This window comes from Haliotis rufescens, unplaced genomic scaffold (assembly GCF_023055435.1).
Source record: "Haliotis rufescens isolate VD_foot unplaced genomic scaffold, xgHalRufe1.0.p SCAF_1, whole genome shotgun sequence".
Lineage (NCBI taxonomy): Eukaryota > Metazoa > Mollusca > Gastropoda > Lepetellida > Haliotidae > Haliotis > Haliotis rufescens.
In genome coordinates, this window is record NW_025963779.1 from 7301789 (window position 1) to 7324762 (window position 22974).

The 22974-nt window shown below is 36.5% G+C and overlaps 1 protein-coding gene across 4 annotated transcripts in view; it reads right to left on the bottom strand.

Annotated features, from left to right (window-relative positions):
• Positions 1–22974, bottom strand: part of LOC124136725 (adhesion G-protein coupled receptor V1-like) — a 168052-nt gene that overhangs the window by 144112 nt on the left and 966 nt on the right. For 2 of the 4 annotated variants that reach the window (XM_048401180.1, XM_048401155.1), the window contains exons 2-4: positions 10114–10222; positions 5077–5254; positions 2924–2935 (exon numbers count right to left, since the gene is read on the bottom strand). In XM_048401180.1, coding sequence (XP_048257137.1) covers positions 2924–2935; positions 5077–5254; positions 10114–10124 — 201 coding nt within the window. In that variant the 5' untranslated portion in view covers positions 10125–10222. Of the gene's footprint in view, positions 1–2923; positions 2936–5076; positions 5255–10113; positions 10223–15189; positions 15205–22974 lie in introns of those variants that run through there. The other 2 variants (XM_048401216.1, XM_048401247.1) reach the window with 2 other exon arrangements.

Genomic DNA, 22974 nt, shown 5'->3' on the forward strand with positions numbered 1-22974 from the left:
AACCATCAAAAATAAATAATACAACAGATTAAATGACAATTAATAGAAAACAACTTTCACAGACAGAGCTAATGTACAATTGCTGACACATCTTTGATTGAATGATAAATGCTATTCTGTGTCATTGACTTTATTATTTGTTTAACACCTTGTAAATGTGTCAAAATTCATGACAAATTCAATCACACAATATTGAAACAACAAAATAAATATGACCACTTGGAGGTACCGACATCCACTAACAATGAAGGTTAAGCCATTGAAGTTTGAAGATACACAGAGATGTACCAGGACAAATTGTAAGTTAGCAATAACCTACAAATGTACAATGTGCCATCACTTGCATTAATGAAATGAGCCGATAATGGCAAAAACTATCTCTAGTGAAGGAAAATGATGAAAAGGGTAAAATGGGAAGGAAAACTATGGCTAAAGAATTAGTCTCTAAAAAAACATACATGTATCAGAATCTTTATTGTTATGCACAGCTATATGATTTATGTTTAATAAATCTATATCGCCAGTGTGCGATGAGGACACAGTGACAGTGACACAAGGTTCGGTGCATGAACACAGTTGATCATGCGAGTGCAAATACACAAAGAGTGGATTACGTCATGTCACTCTGAATCAATGCCAGGTGTTGAATAGTTTCATAGGGCTGGGATATGTCCTTATCATAAAACATCTGATTAAAAAAGACTGAGGTTCTCTAACAGTGAAGATAAATTAAATTGAAAATTTTTATTCATAAAACTTAGTATAACTTCCTGTTTGATGGATTTCTTGGTCAGTTGGTGAAGAATCAGGAAGCAATATAATTGAACAAAGAAACTTGTCCATCCATCCATCCAACTATCTATCTATCTATCCATCCATCCAACCATCCATCCATCTATCCAGCCAACCATCTATCTATCCATCCATCCATCTATCCATCCAACCATCAAACCATCTATCTATCTATCCATCCATCTATCCAACCATCTATCTATCCATCAATCCAACATCCATCCATCCAACCAACCAACCAACCAACCAACCAACCAACCAACCATCCATCCAACCACCCATCCATCAATCCATCCATCCATCCAACCATCCATCCATCCAACCATCCATCTATCCATCCATTACAAGCAAGGAATTTGGCCAAGAAGTTTTACTTCAACTTCAGGTATAGTAATGATCTGATAGCATTTAATAATGGTCAAACAGCTAATTCCCTTCCATTGATTTCCTGATTGAATTAGAAACAAAAGACACCAGTGAAACAGCCTCATCTGTTTCACATTGAGATCTTTGCTTAAAATTCAGCGTGACAAAAAACTATGTACGACAAGCGGGATGACCTCAACTTTCCAAAAATCAATTTTCCCTTCATGTCGAGCAATATTCCAGCAACTCCAGCCTATGGTGTCTTATTTCACAACTTTTGAGGTTAACAATCGAGTACGCTCTTCAGATGAAATCATATTACTCTCGCCCAAAAAATGTTTGATCAAGGTTGATCGGAGTCCTAGAAGAGCTTTCAAAAGATTGTATGGTAGACATGTTGGGGGCATTTCCAAATTTGATGCATCAGTGATAAAGAAAATGTCAGATGCAATTCCTATTTTGACGTGTACCATATGTTCCCATGTTTATTTAGGAGAACAACTGACTTGCCTTTGAATGTGTTTGTGATGGGTGACACCTGGGGGTCAGGATATGTTCACCTTTTCACTAACACCTGGTGTCATCACTATTTGATAGAGTGTCTTCAGCATGCTTATGATATACAATGAACTCTGCTTTGAGCAGAGATTTCTTATAATTATTGAAATGGTTTCATTGCTTTTATTTGAGATAGAGATACTTGTTAATTTCCAGTACAGCATCACTGTAAAAATGTATGTTTCATTGGACATCTAATCAAATACGGATCCTACAAGCACTGGAGTAAGACATACAGAAATCAGTAAATTAAAACAATCGCAAACAACATTCACTGGTGTGAAATCCATTACAGACAAAAATGTTACTGCTATAAGGTGCACACTACTTTAACAATTTGGGCAAGGCATTATACACAGCATAGCAACATACACACATGACAACAACTGGCTGAAGTGAGAACCATAAGGCTCTGTAGCTCACCTGCTAACAATACATATGGTTTTAGGATGTTCACAAAACATTGTTCGAGATTTTTAAAATTGTCAAAAACTACACAACAGGGTTTGTCCATTAATTATATAAATTAGTTACAACTTCGTTTTGACTATAATGCTACTGATAGATATTCTTGTTAACTTCACATACTGCATCACTGTAAGGGTGAATGTTTTATTGGACGTGAAGCAAATATGGAAGCATTGAACTGGAGAAAAACACCAAAATTCAATGTAAATATGATATTTGCACAGTTGTCAAATCCATTTAAAACTTTCAGTTGTTTTCATAAATGTAATTATTTACCCAGATGCTTCTGGGCAACATGCCAAAACATTTCTTCACATGGACCTTAAGTCTGTGAAATCGTACAAAGATGATCTAGTTTGTTTGCCGTTCCAACCAACTAATCCATTGTAATCAGATCATCATGGCCTGAAAGACAGTGCCTTGTAATTCTGGGAGACAACTTAAACCATGTTTATTAACAGTCTTGAAGACTTTTACAAAAAACAACTTTTGACATCGGATAAAAATATTCACTGCTCATATCTTGTTTCTGATTCTGATAACAGATGCTGATACAGATAGATAAATGGCAAGTTACCATAATGTTTGTCTTTGACACTGGATTGGTTTCAACATTTCTGTCAAGATTTCATGAATTATGGATGGTTTGGTGCAAACAAATGGGTAAACGAACTATTCATAGGATAAAATAATCTTAAAGGGACTTTGGTGAGTAAACAAATATCAGATACAAACTTACTGGTTTCTTAATCTAAAATATGAAAGGTGAATAAGAAAATTACTCAGAATTCTAAACTCATCAGTAAAAACTCCTACCACTAAATACAAACATTTCACATATCATTATGTATTCAATGGTTCTTGTTTTAAAACCGAGGTACACTCCAGGAACACATAAACCTTACTGGATGACAACTTTGTTTTGCCAGACATATTTTATCATGTTTATTTATTTTTTTTCAATTTCATTTCCTCTCCTACTGTTTTTCACATGTCTATCAAAGATATAAATTATCTTTAATGAAATATACCCAATCTTAGAGGTTTTCCTGGTATAGTACAGAAATTATTCAGTAACCACGGTGATGGCAGAATGTAACATATGAAACTGTTTTGCTAAGTGTTTTCTTAAAATCTAACACTTCATACTTGTATAGTAGAATCTAAAGTCTAAAGTCATCTAAAGATGATGATTTCTAGGTTTTGTGTTACTGAAACTAATGTCACTTATGAATGATATATAGTTACATACATGGAAGCTTGCTTAATAAAGTGGTTGTTTCAATGAGTAGTTCTTCAATATATTTCAGAATAATGTTTGCTTGCAATATAAAGTAATGAATATAAAACAATTAATTTGCTACATTGAAATAGAAATGAGAATAGATACACAGTGTTCAAAATTAAGTGGAAACGTTTTGTCCTTGAGGTTTGCTCTGATAGTATATAATATGGGATCATCTGAACCATTAACTTTCAACAATAGCATATGACCAGAACCCTGGACTTGCATGCTTACTTTCAAACACTGAGTATATTTATTCATATTATTTGAAGAGCTCCCCTTTATAATGTTTCTTTTTATGCTTTGGGGTTTAAAAAAATCATCATATTGATGAGACTTTATTATTCATTATCATTTAGAATTGTACATTAAATGAAAAGCGGTGAATCGACCTTGACTTGTTCCTAGAAATGAATATTGCAATGCCACAGTTTCCCGCCCTTCCTGTATACAAGAACAATACATTCAACTTTGTCAAAGACAGTCCATTACTCCAGTCGGTTTGCTGTTGCTGTGCCATAATGGCATATAGTACAAAGCACATTAAAATACCATAACATACATGTATGTGTGACATGAACTGAGCTACAGTGTTTGAAAATTATTGTTGTTCAAAGGATCACGACAAGATTTTTCCATTAATATATACATTAGTTGGTACTTTGTACAAAATGGCTGTCTTTCTGGAGTACCATTTGCAGACATTATCATTATCTGAAAATGATGCAGAAATCATCGATGAGGCATGGAAACTTTGGCTATTTTTGTCGCTGTATTTTAACGATACAGTTAAGCTCAAGATTGAAATATCATTACCTTCTAATATCAAACATTATTCTTCCATTACTGCTGCCCAGCAATAGAACATATCTATGAAATCATAAAGCAGGCATGAAAGTTTCAGGTCCTGCATTATTTTCAAACATCCATGGTATGTTCATTTAACCAAAGGAGAATCTAATTAACATTGTGTTAGTAGCATCAAATGTATTATTGACGGTACACTTTTGTCATAAAACTGTGTTTGCTATTTACATGATAAAGGGATTGTGTTATATGGCTATTATCTTGAAACTGTGACTTCTCTAATGTTGCATATGCTTTAACTGCATTGTATATGTACACTTAAACTTCCTTGACATTTAAAGTTCTGGTCTTTTAAGGGAAATGTCCATTTTTGTCATTTCTGTCAGAATCAGACTAAATTTAATTTTTTTTTATTTCATTTTTCATCTGGAAATTGATTGTATGAAATATCAACATGCATGTATGGTATGATCTGCTCTATATAAAATCAAATTGTCATCCATAAAGTTCCATGTCTCCCTCTACAAACAACTGGTTTCTAATATATCTCTTTGCAATGATCAACATGATAATTAAGGTATCATTATTTCAGGAACAAGCAATTTCATTATTCTTTTAACAAACACAATAGCAAATAGCTTAAGATATTTTTGTTAATATTCCATCATGAGCAAACTCTCTGTTAACTCATTGTTCGAAATGTTATTGATAATAGTGATGATGATGATGATGATGATGATGATGATGATGATGATGTTAACATTATGATGATGATGAGATCAAAATGAAAGGATACTTACTGCAACAATAACAACCAACTCAGAAGTTATGGATCCAGTTCTTTGCACCCGCAGGTCAAACTGATCACCCTCCTTCACAATGAGGTTTGTATCCAAGAACCGGACTGTTGCTTGCCCCGTCACCGTGAACACAAACAGGGCCATGAATATGACCAGTTGACGAATGAAAGACATCATCCTGTAAAAAGGAACATCAACTTTCTTATAATGAAACATTGATGCGGCCAGTGCTTGTAAAAACAAATGTAGACTTTCATGAAGTCACTCGACTCTTGGGAACTAGACTCTGCTTATGACACAAGCCCAGATAACTACCGGTAGATATTTTCTTGTCTCCTTCAGATTTCTTTCAGTAGTGCAAAGACAATCACAACTCCCATACTTTAACATACACTTACGACAGTGCCGTAGTGCTACGATCGCTCTGTGGAATGGAACCTTGGTGATTAATTGGTAGTGATCATATCAACCAACATTGAACGTGTTAATAACATGTTAATTATGCATGTCCAATTAACCACAGTAACTCCTGTTGCTTTTAGTCCACTTCACGCCTGTGTATTTATGCAATCATATGACACAGCATTTGTAAGGAAAACATTACAATCACTCAGGCTGGATAAGTTGACACTTTCTGCTGAGTCACTTCACACATACCGTATTCGACGTAATAAACGCCCCGCTCTAATAAGCGCCCATGGCGATATTTGCTGATATATTGGCTAGTGAACAATCCCAATTAGCACCCCTTTCGATTAATCAATGTACACAAGACCTATTTATTTGCGTATAATATGCACTTGTGTGTAATATGCACCCTCAATTATGGGCAATTAAATTCTGGAAAAATATATCTGTCGTATATAAACATTTCAGGCTGTCAGCATAAACCACAAAATTTATCTTTCAACTCTGTTTTTTTCACCAAAATAATATTCTAATAAGAGCCCCCTATTACTAATTTTGAGAGTGCCCTGGGCGCTTATTACGTCGAATAAGGTATAACACACAAGTTGACCATGACAAGGAGAATATTATGGACACAACTTCTTCATCATACTCAATGTTTCATGGCGACTTCTTGCTACTTCTATGGGAGGCCATTCGGTAAAAAAAACCCATCAGTTGAAATAAAGTATGCATTAATTGTCAAATGTTACAAATAAAGTATTAAATGTTACTAGTAAAGGTCAAAATACAAATCAAATAGATGCAGAGCTCCAGATAAGCTGCGTATCTGCGTAAAATAAGCATAAAAAATGCAGAAATATGCAGTAAAATAAAATCCAAGCGTATCAAATACGCAACGAACATTACAGATTCGCTACAAAAATAAAACTTGTGCGTATCATCAAAATATTGTGAAGTAACCCTGCGTATTCGATTAGCAAATCAGCAACTTATTTTGAAATTATAAACGGACATTCCGTCAACCTTGCCAAACTCCACAATGACAGTTACATCATGATCATTTGCCATCACACTTTCTTGTGGAAGTATCGTGGTATTTTTGAGTCCTATAAAGCTCTTGAACCCACACGACACCAGTATGCAGGGACTAGATGAATAGTGTTTTTAAATATTTGACTTAAATACCCACATGTGTAAAAACTTGTGGGTAACAGAAATTTGAATACCCAGATAGAATTACTGATACCCAATGATTTTAAAATGCATGGGTAAAATACCCACAACACCAAAAGCTTATCTGGAGCTCTGTAGATGCCATATATAAGAGAGAATAATGTACAATTCTACGCACACAAAAGGACGCCAAATGCGAAAGGACAAAGTTGCTCATTGTCAACATTTATCATAAACACAGCAGAAGAAGCCGACTGCCTCATTCATTCACCTGATGAAGGTGTATGCACATACAGTAGAACACGGATATAACGAACACGGATATAGCGAACAAACGGATACAACGAACTGTTAAAAAATCCCCGATTTATCTCCTATATAATATCATATAAAATTTACGTATATAACGAACTCTCTATAGCGAACTAACGGATACAGCGAACTGATACCTGATCACCGACAAGCCCATTTATCACTTATTAGCGACGTGTATAGCGAACTGAGAAATCTCACTCAGTGTCAAGTGTCACTGACAATTGGCTGTACTCAATCAGCGGCGAATCAAAACAATGGCGGCGAATCAATACAATCAGTGGTGACTGATCAACCTTGTTAAATTTGCATTGTGTTAATCTTACCTGTACATGTAATCTTGTCTGTAAAACAAACAGTTTTTGACAGTTTGGCGGATCTGAACGATGCCGTTTCAAGAATGCAGTCAGCGAAACGAGGCCAAAGTAAAATCACAGACTACACATTTCGTATGTAAATCGAAAAATGATAAATATGTTTAAATTTTGTACATGTATTTGATAACAATCTTCAGAAAATGTTATGAATTTAATGTTATTAAATGAATGTTGTAAATTGAATTCAGTTGAATGATCACTGCTAATACAAATCAATCCTGCAGTTACGTGTGTATTTTGTTTTGTCTTATCCAAGATGGCGGACGTTTCCGAGCGAAAACGTGTATAACGAACAACGGATATAACGAACTGATTTCTCTGGTCCCTAGTAGTTCGTTATATCCGTGTTCTACTGTACTCCAAAACATTGTGTTTCTCATAATAAAGAAGTTGACATCCATAGATTCTATTCTTTATGTGTACTGGTATCACTTCTAAATGCCTCTCAAAGACTTGCAATTGGAATGTTGTCACAAATTGCAGCGCCATCTGAATGAATGGCCAAGAACACAGTAGGCACAACAATGTTGAATCAATATTAGAAAAATCTCACATTTCAACATGTTATTATCTTCAAATATTGAAAGGGCTTGAATGTTGAAACAATGTTGATACAATGTTTTTCAATTTAAAAGTCTCAGATCAACCGAATTTCAACTCTGGAACAATATCGTGTGCTTGCTTGGAAGAAGACCTGGGCCCCGTTCCACAAAGCGATATTAGCGCTAAGATGATCGTAACTCCCATACTTTAACATAGGCTTACGATTATCGTAGCGCTAAGATAGGCTTGTGGATTGGGGCCCTGAAACTTTGTGTATGTACATCCTACAGAAGATGTTTTCCAAAAATACTCCATCTCGTGACTACATGCAGCTTCCCAATGCCTATAACGACTCTCAATAGTTGACTATGCAATCATTTGTTCCCAATGAATTCTGAAACCGACAAACTATGTACATATGTTTATATATTTAGTGAGACAGTTTGATACTTAAAGATGTATTGTTTTGTCACAAAGTGTCTCACTAAACCACAATGTACCAGTGTGGGATCAAACCCAGAAACCTAGCAAGACAAATACATAATTTACCCACATATTATACTGAATACAATCCAAACTGTAGCTAAATGCTGAATATAACCTAAAAAGTTAGCCAAATGTTGAATATAACCCAAACTGTAGCTAAATGCTAAATATAACCCAAACTTTAGCTAAATATTGAATATAACCTAAACTGTAGCTAAATGCTGAATATAATCTAAAACTGTAGCTACATGGTGAATATAACCTAAAACTGTAGCTATATTGTTCAATGTAATCTAAAACTGTAGCTAAATGCTGACTATAACCCAAAACTGTGGCTAAATGATTTATATCACCAAAACTGTGGCTAAATGATTTATATCACCAAAACTGTGGCTAAATGATTTATATCACCAAAACTGTAGCTAAATGATTTATATCACCAAAACTGTAGCTAAATGCTGAATATAACCTAAAACTATAGCTAAACGCTGAATATAACCTAAAACTGTAGCTAAACTATGAATATAACCTAAAACTATAGCTTAATGCTGAATATAACCTAAAACTGTAGCTAAACTATGAATATCACTCAAAGCTGCATCGAAATGCAAAAGGTAACCCAAAACTGTTGCTGAAAAGACAGTCATTCCATACAAGCCAGACTAGGGTGGAGTGAGTTATGAGCATGCATTGTCATATTCAATATCTACGTGACAAGCTGAACAATAATGCACCTTGAAATATAATCAATTGAATAATTTACCAGATGGGACATATATATTGATTACAATTTGTATGGGAGAAATTACCATGTGCAGCCCTATTTAGGAGTCGGCCATCAGTAGATGCCCTCTCCCAGTCTAATTGAATGGCACAAGGTGTTACTGTAAGATTAACAATTGATAATGAGTACCGCTATTATTCATCATTATTAGTATTCCTTATGAATGTACAAATTTTCCACCTGTATACTCATAGTGTGCCAATTGTCATGTCAAGGTTTTGTTTTAATCTAACTGTCCAAAAAAACATAATAATAAGATTTTTATCTTTTATGCAAAAATGAGATGCATGCACATTATATTTAACTATCTTTGAATTAGCTGTATCATTCCAGCTATGCCATCTAGCAGATCAAATTGTCCTAAAATAAAATTTATGTTGGTGTGCGATGAAAAATAATCAGCCCTTTGTTATATCTAAGTTCCACTATTAACACCTCGATCATCCAGAGTGTTATATTTCTATTCTATTAAATACCCTACACCCATTCACTGCTATAGTTTTGTTTTGAGCCTTGTCAGAGGGCACAATGTTAAAAATAGCCATCCAATCAAAATATTCTCATAAGCAAAATAAAGTCTCTGCTAAGTTCAAACTTATATGAGCAATGGAGGTTGTGAAATCTTTTCTGAAACGAAGCTATGGTAGTTATTTTCCATTTCATAAAAATAGAATGGCGATATAACACACATGATAATCCAGGATGCAAAAGCTAAAATGAAACATACAGACCGAAAAAACGAATGAGTCCTTTATCAAGGAATCATTAAATTGTTGGCCAAATTATGAAAACAAAAATCTTTTAGAATGTCTTATATCAGCAAAATTGACAGTGGATGTACACTGTCTTAGGTAATGAGTGTAAACTATTTCTAAATGCTTGATCATAATATTAATTGATTAGAGACAGAGACACATTTAACACTAGGACACAATTCCCAAAGATGCCTACCTAGATGCCATGTTGTGTTTACTCTCAGCTCTTGTATCAGCTGCGGGAATCCATCTGGTCCTAAACTGTAGCTGGATGGACGACTCTTCAGGACTTCTGGCCTTCCTCACTGGAAAAAGTGATACCATTATTGAATATTGATTATTCATCATTCAAATTATTCAAGTCATGCATTGCTCATTTCAGTATTAAGCTTTATCACTCAGCCCTGCCAATATTCAAGGTATAGAAGCCTTAAATTTACATAAAGACGTCATCTATCTTTCATATGAACAAATAATCCAAAAGACTAGTTTCTGTTAGAATAGGAATGAAATCATCCTGGTGTTGTATGTTTCATTTAGATTTGGAACTGTCAGAATACTTTATATGGTGTTTCTTAACAACCCACAATAGACTTAATATTTAGTGGCTGACCATTTGATATTTTGATAATTTGACCCCCAGATTTACCTCCCCACTCTTCAAAAACATTGCAAAATTGTCTGGTAGGGCCAAAAAAATTGTGACGTAGGTAAAAGGAAAATGTCTTGTAGGTTCCCATAAAACTGTTTAGAAGCCCCCCACCCCCACCCCCAACTTGTTTTTCTCCTCCTTGAAAAGATCGAATTGAAGAAATGGCACATGACCTTTTTTCTTCCTGCCCAGTGAATGTTATAATACTCAAACTATCGTATTCGATGTAAAAAGCGTCCCGCTCTAAGAAGCGCCCACGGCGATATTTGCTGATATATTGGCTAGTGAACAATCCCAATTAGCACCCCTTCCAATTGATCAATGTACACAAGACCTATTTATTCGTGTATAATACGCACTCGTATGTAATATGCACCCTCAATTATGGGCAATTAAATTCTGGAAAAATATATCTGTCGAACATAAACATTTCAGGCTGTCACTATAAACAACAAAATTTATCTTTCAACTCTGTTTTTTTCACCAACATAATATTCTAATAAGAGCCCCCTATTTCTAATTTTGAGAACATCCTGGGCGCTTATTAAGTCGAATACGGTAAGTAAATGTGGAAATGAATGCGACCGATTTACGTGTTGCCCCAAATACTTTTATATATTTCATTGACCAACAAGTCTCTTATGGGGTAAATATATAAACAACAATATTTTGCCCGACGGCCCTGAAGGTTTACGAAAAACCCATGTCTCTAAATGTAAGGTCCTTATTATAAAGTATTCATTGGGTAAACATTGTTTTCATACTCTACATAGAATCTACACCTTATTTTACACAAAAAAGTAACATATGTAAACTGCTGTGAAAAAGAAAATGTACACTCATGTTTGAAGGTGGCTAAAAATTAAATATACGGAATATATATCTATTTCATGAGGCCTCAAATTGTAAAAAAGATACTTGCAAATGCCATTTTTATAGAATTAAATGATAGAGACAGGTGTACTTCTGTTATATAAAAGTATTCTTCTATCAATTTTCCAGAACATTACAGGGTCATGGGTGACAAAGTTGTCTTAGGCGCCTCAGGTTACTGTGCAGAGTTGTGTCCCTTGGGCACGCCAGAACCCTGTGATTGTGGGTTATGTTTCTATGTTTGTCAGCATCATTCTTGTGCTTGTGGGTTTCAACAAAGTGGTAAATATCTAAGACCTACATCTCTTCAGGCTTTCCTCCCACATCAAGCTGACACACCATGATATAACGGTTCAAAGAGGCATTAAACACAAATCACTCACTCACTCAGAACATCTCGATAATGTTGTTTAATATATTCTTTATGTTTGCGAAATATTTCCTTTCATGTTGTGAAACAATTTCTTCAAAGTTGTGAAGTAGTTTTCTTTAAGATGTTGTTTTTAGTTTAGAAAGATTACCGGAACAATGTTTGACTATGTGAATATACTTCAACCATTTGTTAGACTGCTTTAGAACCTGGACGGCACTAATGCAGGCATATGCAGTTTCATACCATGAAACATGACACTGTGTAAATCAACAGATGTGTTCTATGGTGTACATCATATATGACAGCTTTCCAAAATCACACAAAACATTGTATTGCGCAGTCCGATAGGTCACAGCGAAAACATGCTGCTGTTTTGAAACTGATATATGGAAACATTTGAGAAGAAAACCAAACTGTCAACAAGCGGAGTCCTGGGTATGAATATGTTGAATAGTCTTGGTTTGTTGGAACCATATATTGTTTGGTGTCACAAAAGTGACAACTATTTTCAACAAACCTCGAATTTCCTTCAATATTAAGCCCACGCTCTGTGAGATGACTAAAATATGATTCAAATGATGTCAAACTCAACTCACTCACTTGTGGGAATCACTGAATAAAAGCGACAAAACCCTTTCCATATATCACTACTAAAAGAAGTGTCCATTGTACGATGTTGATTTTATCACAAGCAGGTGTTCATTAATCACTATCAAAGAGTGATGACACCAGGTGTTCATCCAAGACCTGCATCACCTCGGTCTTTCCTACCATAGCTGGCATGCTGTGATATCAGTGAAACACTGGAAAACTTTCACTCATTTTCACGGGGGCACGGATGGCCCAGTCGTCGATGGCGCCACGATTCGCTGTGCAGAATTGCATCCCTTGGGCATGCCAGAAACCTATGATTGTGGGTTCGAATCCCGGTTCGCCCCGATTATGTTTCTAGGTTTGTCAGCACCATACCCGTGCTCGTGGGTTTCACCGAAGTGGTAAACGTCTGTGACCTGCATCACTTCGGGCTTTCCTCCCACATTAAGCTGACACGCCGTGATATTACTGGAATACTTTTAAAAGCGGCGTTAAACCCAACTCACTCACTCACTCACTCATTTTCACCTTAGTCTGTATATACATTTTCAACATTTCACCAATTTCAACGTGTTGATTCCCAAGGAAAACCTTGAGAATATAAACATGGGCATTAATTCAGGTTTGGGCAAGTATAGCCATGACACAAGCATATGGGACTTCTTGTCTCCGAAATCTAGTTACTCTACATCAGTAAATAGCCAGAAATGAGTTCTTGGCCCACTTGCACAAAGTAATCTTAGCGCTTAACACCCATACTCTAACATAGGCTTACAATAGTCATAGCGCTAAGATGATTGTAACACCCATACTCTAACATAGGCTTACAATAGTCATAGGGCTAAGATGATTGTAACACCCATACTTTAACATAGGCTTACAATAGTCATAGCGCTAAGATGATTGTAACACTCATACTTTAACATAGGCTTACAATAGTCATAGCGCTAAGATGATTGCAACACCCATACTTTAACATGGGCTTACAATAGTCATAGGGCTAAGATGATTGTAACACCCATACTCTAACATAGGCTTACAATAGTCATAGCGCTAAGATGATTGTAACACCCATACTCTAACATAGGCTTACAATAGTCATAGGGCTAAGATGATTGTAACACCCATACTCTAACATAGGCTTACAATAGTCATAGGGCTAAGATGATTGTAACACCCATACTCTAACATAGGCTTACAATAGTCATAGCGCTAAGATGATTGTAACACCCATACTCTAACATAGGCTTACAATAGTCATAGCGCTAAGATGATTGCAACACCCATACTTTAACATGGGCTTACAATAGTCATAGTGCTAAGATGATTGTAACACCCATACTTTAACATAGGCTTACAATAGTCATAGCGCTAAGATGATTGTAACACCCATACTCTAACATAGGCTTACAATAGTCATAGCGCTAAGATGATTGTAACACCCATACTTTAACATAGGCTTAGATCGCTAAGATCGCTTTGTGCAAGTGGGCCCTGGATTAGTATCTAACTCAAGGCATCTTCCCCTGCAATTCAGATTCAATGATGAGCTGCCATCGTGTGGCGGGAATACATTGCAGGGTTCAACATTAGACAACAAACAAACAGTTACTTTTTCATGATACATCTTGTGTGAGTGGCAGGTACAACTGGTAGAGCAGGACTTATTCTCTTCACGAACACCTGGTGTCATCACCGATTCACATACTTTTCATTATTTGGCTTCTAATGCCCAGTGGTATCTGTTTTGTCAGATAATCAATTCTCTGGCATTGACGTTTCATATTTATAAATTGTAGCAGTAATATCCACGCCTGATACAGGACATTATGAAACAAATGAAGTTCAGCTTGATTCATGGTGCAGTGGTTGCAGGGGTTATATTTACATCCCTTACGATGATGGAGAACATGGCATAATGTCCCTTGACCAAGGCAAGTCTGTATCATGTGAATCTAGCACTTGGTCAGGTATTCTGACTGCTGCTGAAAGATACTCTTACTTCTTGCCCTGAATGTTACATCACTTCAGATACTTGTTTTCTGCACATTCTGTTTGACTGGTCAAACTATAATCTTGTATCATCGTATGCTTGGCTACAAATGGAGATCAATAACAAGCAATCTCTATATCACAGTATTATTTCAGTGACTTACAATTTGTAAGTTACTGGTATAAAATAATCTTACAGTAAATAGTTCATTAAAAGAAATGATGAAATCAGAACCGTTCTACCATGTCTACACATCTTTAAAACATATTCTGAGAAACAATAAGTTTACTTAAAATGGCCTTAAAACCATTGCTGACATGATGTTTTAAAGTTTGTCAACGGTAATCTAAGAAATGGTATTCATGTCAATAATGAATGAAAACCACAGACAATAACAGAGCAACTAAATCTCAAAGTCAACATCCATATTAGGCCATTCAACAATGACAAAGCACTTTTTCAAACTTACATTTATCATGATTCCTTTAAGTTATTTTGAAAAAAATCATAAAAAATGAGTTAGCATTGCTCAAGTCCTACTTATAAAAACAGAGATAGGAGTATTTCTTAAAAATTGCACATCCAGGTAATGGACGCAGGGAATTAATCAAAACCATTTTCTTCAAGACACTGCACCACTTAGACATAGAATTAGTAAATAATGGACAGCCAAATACAAGATTTACAAATATGAAACACCTTAGCAAACCTAGGATTTCTAAATGATGATAAATATTACGATACAGAAGCAAGGTTTTATAAAGATGAAAACTAAATATCACTATACCTGATGCAGCTTCCCCATCAGAGGTACTATAGCAACTACACAAGGGCAGGGCTGCATCCACTGCCCTGATCTACCTGTGTTAATTAAAAGTTGGTGCAATACATTATTTAGACAGGTGAGTTGCATTGCACACCAGCCAGCAGAAGGCAAGCAATTAGATTCCCTGCCTGTTTCATTATAGATGAGAAAGAAGACATCCCTTGATTAAAGTCTGCGTCAGGGAGATCTTGTCGGCATACATTGTTGATTCCTGACTTACTGTGCAGGAGAAAACAGAGCAAGGTGCACAGTGTTGACATAGTGTAGTTCATAGATGAGTCGGGGCGGTCGGGTAGCCTAGTGGTTAAAGCGTTCGCTCGTCACGCCGAAGACCCGGGTTCGAATCCCGACATGGGTACAATGTGTGAAGCCCATTTCTGGTGTCCCCCAGCCGTGATATTGCTGGAATATTGCTAAAAGCGGCGTAAAACCGTACTCACTCACTCATAGATGAGTCTCTGTTGGAAACAAGTCATTAGCAATAGACATGACGCAGACTTTTGAAGGTTGATCAGGAAATAAACTGCCTGGCAAAAGAAAGTATTCCCCCCATGTTTGATGGTGGCTAAAAATGACACAAACAAGAATGGTCATTTGATGGTAATGTATTTGATACAGGTATCATAGATGTGTTTCGGACCTTCAGTTTGCAATGTTTTTAGGTCTGTTTTCAGCCTAGTAATGTTCTCAAAATGCTTGTAATATGTTGTGTATGCTTTCTTTTGCCCGTCAGTCTAGTTCATAGATGAGTCTCGCCATTTGAAACAGACATCACCAATATACATGATCAGGTCAATCATAGCCTGCACTATAATTTAACAAATATATGCAAAAATGTCAGAATTCAAATTTGTACTATTTTGATATTGGCAAATCTTCTGATTTTACTACTACTTGCATGCAACCATGATAGTGATAGGACTTCAGCATCAATCATTGGCGTTTAAATGATTTTGTTCCAACATTTAAAGAATCAATATTAATCAGTAATTAATTTTTTAATATTTTTTTAGAAATTAGATATTTTCTCATGATTGAAATGTTCAAAATGTTCATCCCTGATTAAAGGCCTAAAGTACAGACTGTTACAAACATGACCGGCTTCAGTCATTTGCAGTTGGCCTAGACACTGATTAAAGGCCTAAAGTACAGACTGTTACAAACATGACTGGCTTCAGTCTTTTAGTTGGTCTAGTCACTGATTAAAATCTAAGTCAGATGGACAAAGTAATAAAACTCCAGGGCACATTTAATAGAGTAATGTTGGAGCTTCAAGTGTCTCCTCCTCCTTTACATTATAATGACAGAGCACAACTCTAATTGCAGCTACATTGTGCAGGGGGTTTATCTCGGCCTGCCCAGACACTTGTACTTCGATGAAACAGTTTTCAAAATATACACCGGCCCAGAAGCCTGTGGCTGCTTCATTTTCTATCAGGCTAGTGAAAATAGTATCAAGGAACCTTGACGGGCTACTGGTAACTGAACTTTCTACCTAGTAAGCTACAAAATAGTTATGCAGCTGTCAAAAAGAATTGTCCAAAACAGGAATTTTCAGTAGAAATGGTCAGTAGCTAGATGTTAAATGGCTAATTTCTATGTACTATAATGTTTGTCATGCTTATTATGAGCCCTTATCACTTTGCAAACTTGCGAGGTATTCACTATTGACGTTGTAACCTTGGTGAAGATGGAACTATATGGAACTATATGGAACATTTATCTTTTTGTCTGTTAGTGTAAAGTAAATCTGGCTACTCAGATCTAAAATTAGCTTCTGAAATGATCTAGATAGCTTGGCTGGCTAGTACTGTTGTATAACTATTTCACAGATCGATTATGAATAGTTTAATGATTAAACATTAAAAAGAAACATTCGTTAGTTTTATCCACAGTCCATTCTGGACACGTTATAGAGGATCAATCACTGCCGGTGAACCAGTCCCTTCATATCAAGGATGCAGCCTGACCTGGTACAGCAGGTCTTCAGCAACCCATGCTTCCCGTAAAGGGCGACTATGCATGCTTGTCGTAAGAGGTGACTATGCTTGTTGTAAGAGGCGACTATGCTTGTCATAAAAGGTGACTATGCTTGTAAGAGTGGACTATGCTTGTCGTAAGAGGTGACTAACGGGATCGGGTGGTCAGGCTCGCTGACTTGGTTGATGCATGTCATCGATCCAAATTGCATGGATCGATGCTCATTACGTCACTCACTGGATAATCTGGTCCAGACTTTTATTTGCAGACTGCCATAATAAAACTGGACTTATGCAGAGTGAAACAACAAACAAATAAACAAACAAATATTATATATGTATGGACAATGTTGTGTCAAACTGAAAGGCACCTTAAAAAGGTTTGACTTAATATCTAAGCTAAGCATCATTCACAACACCAAATTCCAAGACAATGACATCATAGGTGAACTAGAGAACAGTTCATAATAATCGAGCACTGACATATTTAGTTCAGATGTTTGATCAGAAACTCAGCACTTCACAATAATGGTAATGGGGTGATGGCTGAGAGTGAATGTAATTAGCGAGCATGCAGCAGCTGCATCATTAATGTATAAAGCAGTGTGACACCCTCTGATAGGACCCAAGCTGATTACTGCGGTAGAGAGCATCTCGGTAGATCTTCCACAGAATTACCTTCAATATTCAATATTGTTTGAACAATCTCGGTGATTTCGTCTAATTTCAGTTAGTGTCATGGGTCTCAGACAGTTTCATTTTATGTATGTAGTACACAGGTATTTGTAACTGTGTCTAAATACAGGTAATTGTTACACTGTGTGTGTAATTAGAGGTAAATTGTTACACTGTGTGTGTCTAATTACAGGTAAATGTTACACTGGGTGTGTCCAGCATAAAGTTAATTGTGACACAGAGTGTGTCTAATTACAGGTACTTGTTACACTGTGTCCAGTACACAGGTAATTGTTACACTGGGTGTGTCCAGTATACAGGTAATTGTTACACTGGGTGTGTCCAGTATACATGTAATTGTGACACAGGGTGTGTCTAATTACAGGTAATTGTTACACTGTGTCCAATACACAGGTAATTGTTACACTGTGTCCAGTATACAGGTAAGTGTTACACTATGTTCAGTATACAGGTAAGTGTTACAATGTGTCCAGTATACAGGTAAGTGTTACACTGTGTCCAGTATACAGGTAAGTGTTACACTGTGTCTAGTACACAGGTAATTGTTACACTGTGTCCAGTATACAGGTAAGTGTTACACTGTGTCCAGTATACAGGTAAGTGTTGCACTGTGTCCAGTATACAGGTAAGTGTTGCACTGTGTCCAGTATACAGGTAAGTGTTGCACTGTGTCCAGTATACAGGTAAGTGTTGCACTGTGTCCAGTATACAGGTAAGTGTTGCACTGTGTCCAGTATACAGGTAAGTGTTACACTGTGTCTAGTACACAGGTAATTGTTACACTGTGTCCAGTATACAGGTAAGTGTTACACTGTGTCCAGTATACAGGTAAGTGTTGCACTGTGTCCAGTATACAGGTAAGTGTTGCACTGTGTCCAGTATACAGGTAAGTGTTGCACTGTGTCCAGTATACAGGTAAGTGTTGCACTGTGTCCAGTATACAGGTAAGTGTTGCACTGTGTCCAGTATACAGGTAAGTGTTGCACTGTGTCCAGTATACAGGTAAGTGTTGCACTGTGTCCAGTATACAGGTAAGTGTTGCACTGTGTCCAGTATACAGGTAAGTGTTGCACTGTGTCCAGTATACAGGTAAGTGTTACACTGTGTCTAGTACACAGGTAATTGTTACACTGTGTCCAGTATACAGGTAAGTGTTCCACTGTGTCCAGTATACAGGTAAGTGTTGCACTGTGTCCAGTATACAGGTAAGTGTTCCACTGTGTCCAGTATACAGGTAAGTGTTGCACTGTGTCCAGTATACAGGTAAGTGTTGCACTGTGTCCAGTATACAGGTAAGTGTTGCACTGTGTCCAGTATACAGGTAAGTGTTGCACTGTGTCCAGTATACAGGTAAGTGTTGCACTGTGTCCAGTATACAGGTAAGTGTTGCACTGTGTCCAGTATACAGGTAAGTGTTGCACTGTGTCCAGTATACAGGTAAGTGTTGCACTGTGTCAAGTATACAGGTAAATGTTGCACTGTGTCCAGTATACAGGTAAGTGTTGCACTGTGTCCAGTATACAGGTAAGTGTTGCACTGTGTCCAGTATACAGGTAAGTGTTACACTGTGTCCAGTATACAGGTAAGTGTTGCACTGTGTCCAGTATACAGATAAATGTTGCACTGTGTCCAGTATACAGGTAAATGTTGCACTGTGTCCAGTATACAGGTAAGTGTTACACTGTGTCCAGTATACAGGTAAGTGTTGCACTGTGTCCAGTATACAGGTAAGTGTTGCACTGTGTCCAGTATACAGGTAAATGTTGCACTGTGTCCAGTATACAGGTAAGTGTTATACTGTGTCCAGTATACAGGTAAGTGTTAAACTGTGTCTAGTATATAGGTAAGTGTTACACTGGGTCCAGTATACAGGTAATTGTTACACTGTGTCCAGTATACAGGTAAGTGTTACACTGTGTCCAGTATACAGGTAAGTGTTACACTGGGTGTGTCCAGTATAAAGGTAAGTGTTACACTGTGTCCAGTATACAGGTAAGTGTTACACTGTGTCCAGTATACAGGTAAGTGTTACACTGTGTCCAGTATACAGATAAGTGTTACACTGTGTCCAGTTTACAGGTAATTGTTACACTGTGTCCAGTTTACAGGTAATTGTTACACTGTGTCCAATATACAGGTAAGTGTTACACTGTGTCCAGTATACAGGTAAGTGTTACACTGTGTCCAGTATACAGGTAAGTGTTACACTGGGTGTATCTGGTATATATTTAATTGTGATACTCGGTGTGTCCAGTACGTAGTATTTAGCTAAAGTTATTCACTGTGACTCAAAGGTTGTAAGGACAACAGTGGTTACTGGGCAGTGATAAAGGGAATTGCTTCACCGGGTGTGACAATTGAGCAGATAATATCTTCATCCATTAAGCCGTATGTCAAGCATACACTCCACAAAGTAAAACCATAGACTGTAGCTCACCTGCCTAAAGCACACTGACTGTGTTAGTGATTATGGTTTTATGCCTCTTTTAGCAATATTCCAGCAATATCACGGTGGGGGACAACAGAAATGGGCTTCACACATTATGCCAATGTGGGGAATCGAACCTGGCCTTGACGAACGAACGCTTTAACCACTAGGCTACCCCACCACCCTTAAAGCACACTGTATGTTCTCAGTAAACACATTCCTAAGTTTTTCGTTTATGGTGTCAAAAGCCACAATCCACAAAATGAAAAAAATGTAGTTGTTTGATGGAAAGTTCTACTTTTTGTTATTCTAGAAAAATGTAATTACAGTGTTTTAATAACCTTTCAGCATTTGCATTTTATGTATAGTCTGTCTATTGCAAACAAATGACAAATAATCCAACGCTGCCTCTCACAGAAGTAAATACATGAATCTATAAACAGTGCTGTGAAATTCTGCACTTTACACAGCTATAACATATTTTTTCCCACAAAACCAACCAAATCAAATAACATTTTGTAAATTAAAAGATTACAATTTTAACTGCACTAGTTCATGTTTAATCTCATTTCGAAATATTCAAGCTAAAATGTTTAGGAAAATATTTGTAAACCATATAAATTAAAAACAGTTTATAAACAGTCAAAATTTATCAACTTGGAGTTTACATGGTAAATCCAAATGACATTTTGCCATTATGACTAAGAAAATCAGACATATGCACATTATGGCACTTGTAACATGCCCTATTATTTGGCATATGTATGTGTGCAGCTTTCGAAATTCACACTAGTCTGCTAGTTTGAGACAACTAAATTGTGATGAGGACAAGTGAAATTAAATGATGGCAGTGTTCAAAATAATTTTAAAACCTAACAAGACTATCAGGCAAGTGATCCATAAGTTTTGTTTGCCCACCTTTAAAGTTACCTGCCTGCTTTGGGGCATTATGAATACTGAAAAAAATTGCAAAATCTAGGAGACAAATCATGTCTTGATTCAGCTGAAATAATGCAAGCATTTACTGGAGAATCTTCAAGGAGTCATAATAAAACGTAAGTAGTAAACTATCTGCCAGATAGTTGGGCAGGTGGAGGAAAATGTCATGCAGCCCGTCAGAAAAGTTACCAGCCACGGGCAGGCAGCAGACGGGCAGGCAATTATTTCGGACATTGAATAATGGTAGTCTTCATTGACTAGTTAGTAGTAACTTTTGAGGGCTATAACTCTGAACCAGTTCTCAATGCTTCTATTTAGCTACAAATTGGAAATGACTAAAACTGCCAGAAAGTATAAACATAGTAAACATTTTTGTCTTGTTCAAGCGGGACTAGTTAGAAACTCTTGGGACCAGTGGAACAAGGTTTACACCTGTCCTCTGTACTAGTCTTAAAAAAGACAATTCCTATGTCTAGTGTGGTGGATGAACTATGTATACATAGCTAAGGATGATGCTGGTCGACATGGACACAACAGACTTGACAGAGGATGGAATGGAGTGTCTACCATGAGGCAACTGCAAGGCAAGCACTCACACAATGGAAGGTTAGGTTGTACCACCCAGTTGTCAAGGAGAAATACACAAACCTCATCACTTCAAAAGATGTAATAAAGATATTTACTATTTCTCCACACCAACCCATATCTCTAAACTCTGACCAGGCTGAACATTGAGACAGCTGCTTTGCATAAACAAATTGATTACAGTGACCCCTGTACCGACACTACCGTACTAGATCTGACACCATTGTGTCCAGTGGCACATTACTGCTTCACCAAGAGACAAGAACCCCAATGATACAATAACTCCACCTCACACTCAGTGGAGCTGCAACAGTTGGCCCTGTTTCACAATGGTAACCATATTGGCTCCCGAGTGGGTCATTGTCGACTGTGTGAGGTTGATGTATTCTATTGATCAAAGGCACAGACATTATTTTCTGGCCATATTTCTGTGTAGGCAGATAACTTCATGTTAAAATCATGTAAATTCAGATTTCATGCAATAATGCTTCGATACCCATCATGTAAATACCATAAATAATTATTTACAAATACTGCATCAATATATAATTTATTTTACACATATGAAAACATAAGACCTGTTATATCATTGAAATACAAACAATGTGTTTATATATATGTACCCAATATATTAATCCTGACTCTGCAAAAAATACCTCTACCAGTCATGTTCTATCATTGTATATGAGGATAAGATTAACATATTTATGATGTCAATGTTTACTATTTATACAGCAATGCATTTACATGTATTTACTTGTCAGAGAAGCTCTGTTTTCTTTGTGTGTTTGCAGAGGTCAGATTTCTTTGATTAAATATTATTTACACTTTCCTCTTTGCTAGATCCTTGTATTTGTTTAAATTATGTTTTTTTTTCTAATTCATAAAAAATAGATCTGTGTATAAAACAACATTTAAACCAATTTTATTTTAATATCTGATTGTAGATTTCGGGCATCACTCCATGAATTAAATAAATATCGCTTTAATATCTTGATGAATTCACGAATAAATAAACTGAATGTATGTAACCTACTCTTAAAGGCACACACACACACACACATACACACACACACACACAGAGAGAGTCACTTTACTCTCTTTTTTACTATTATATAA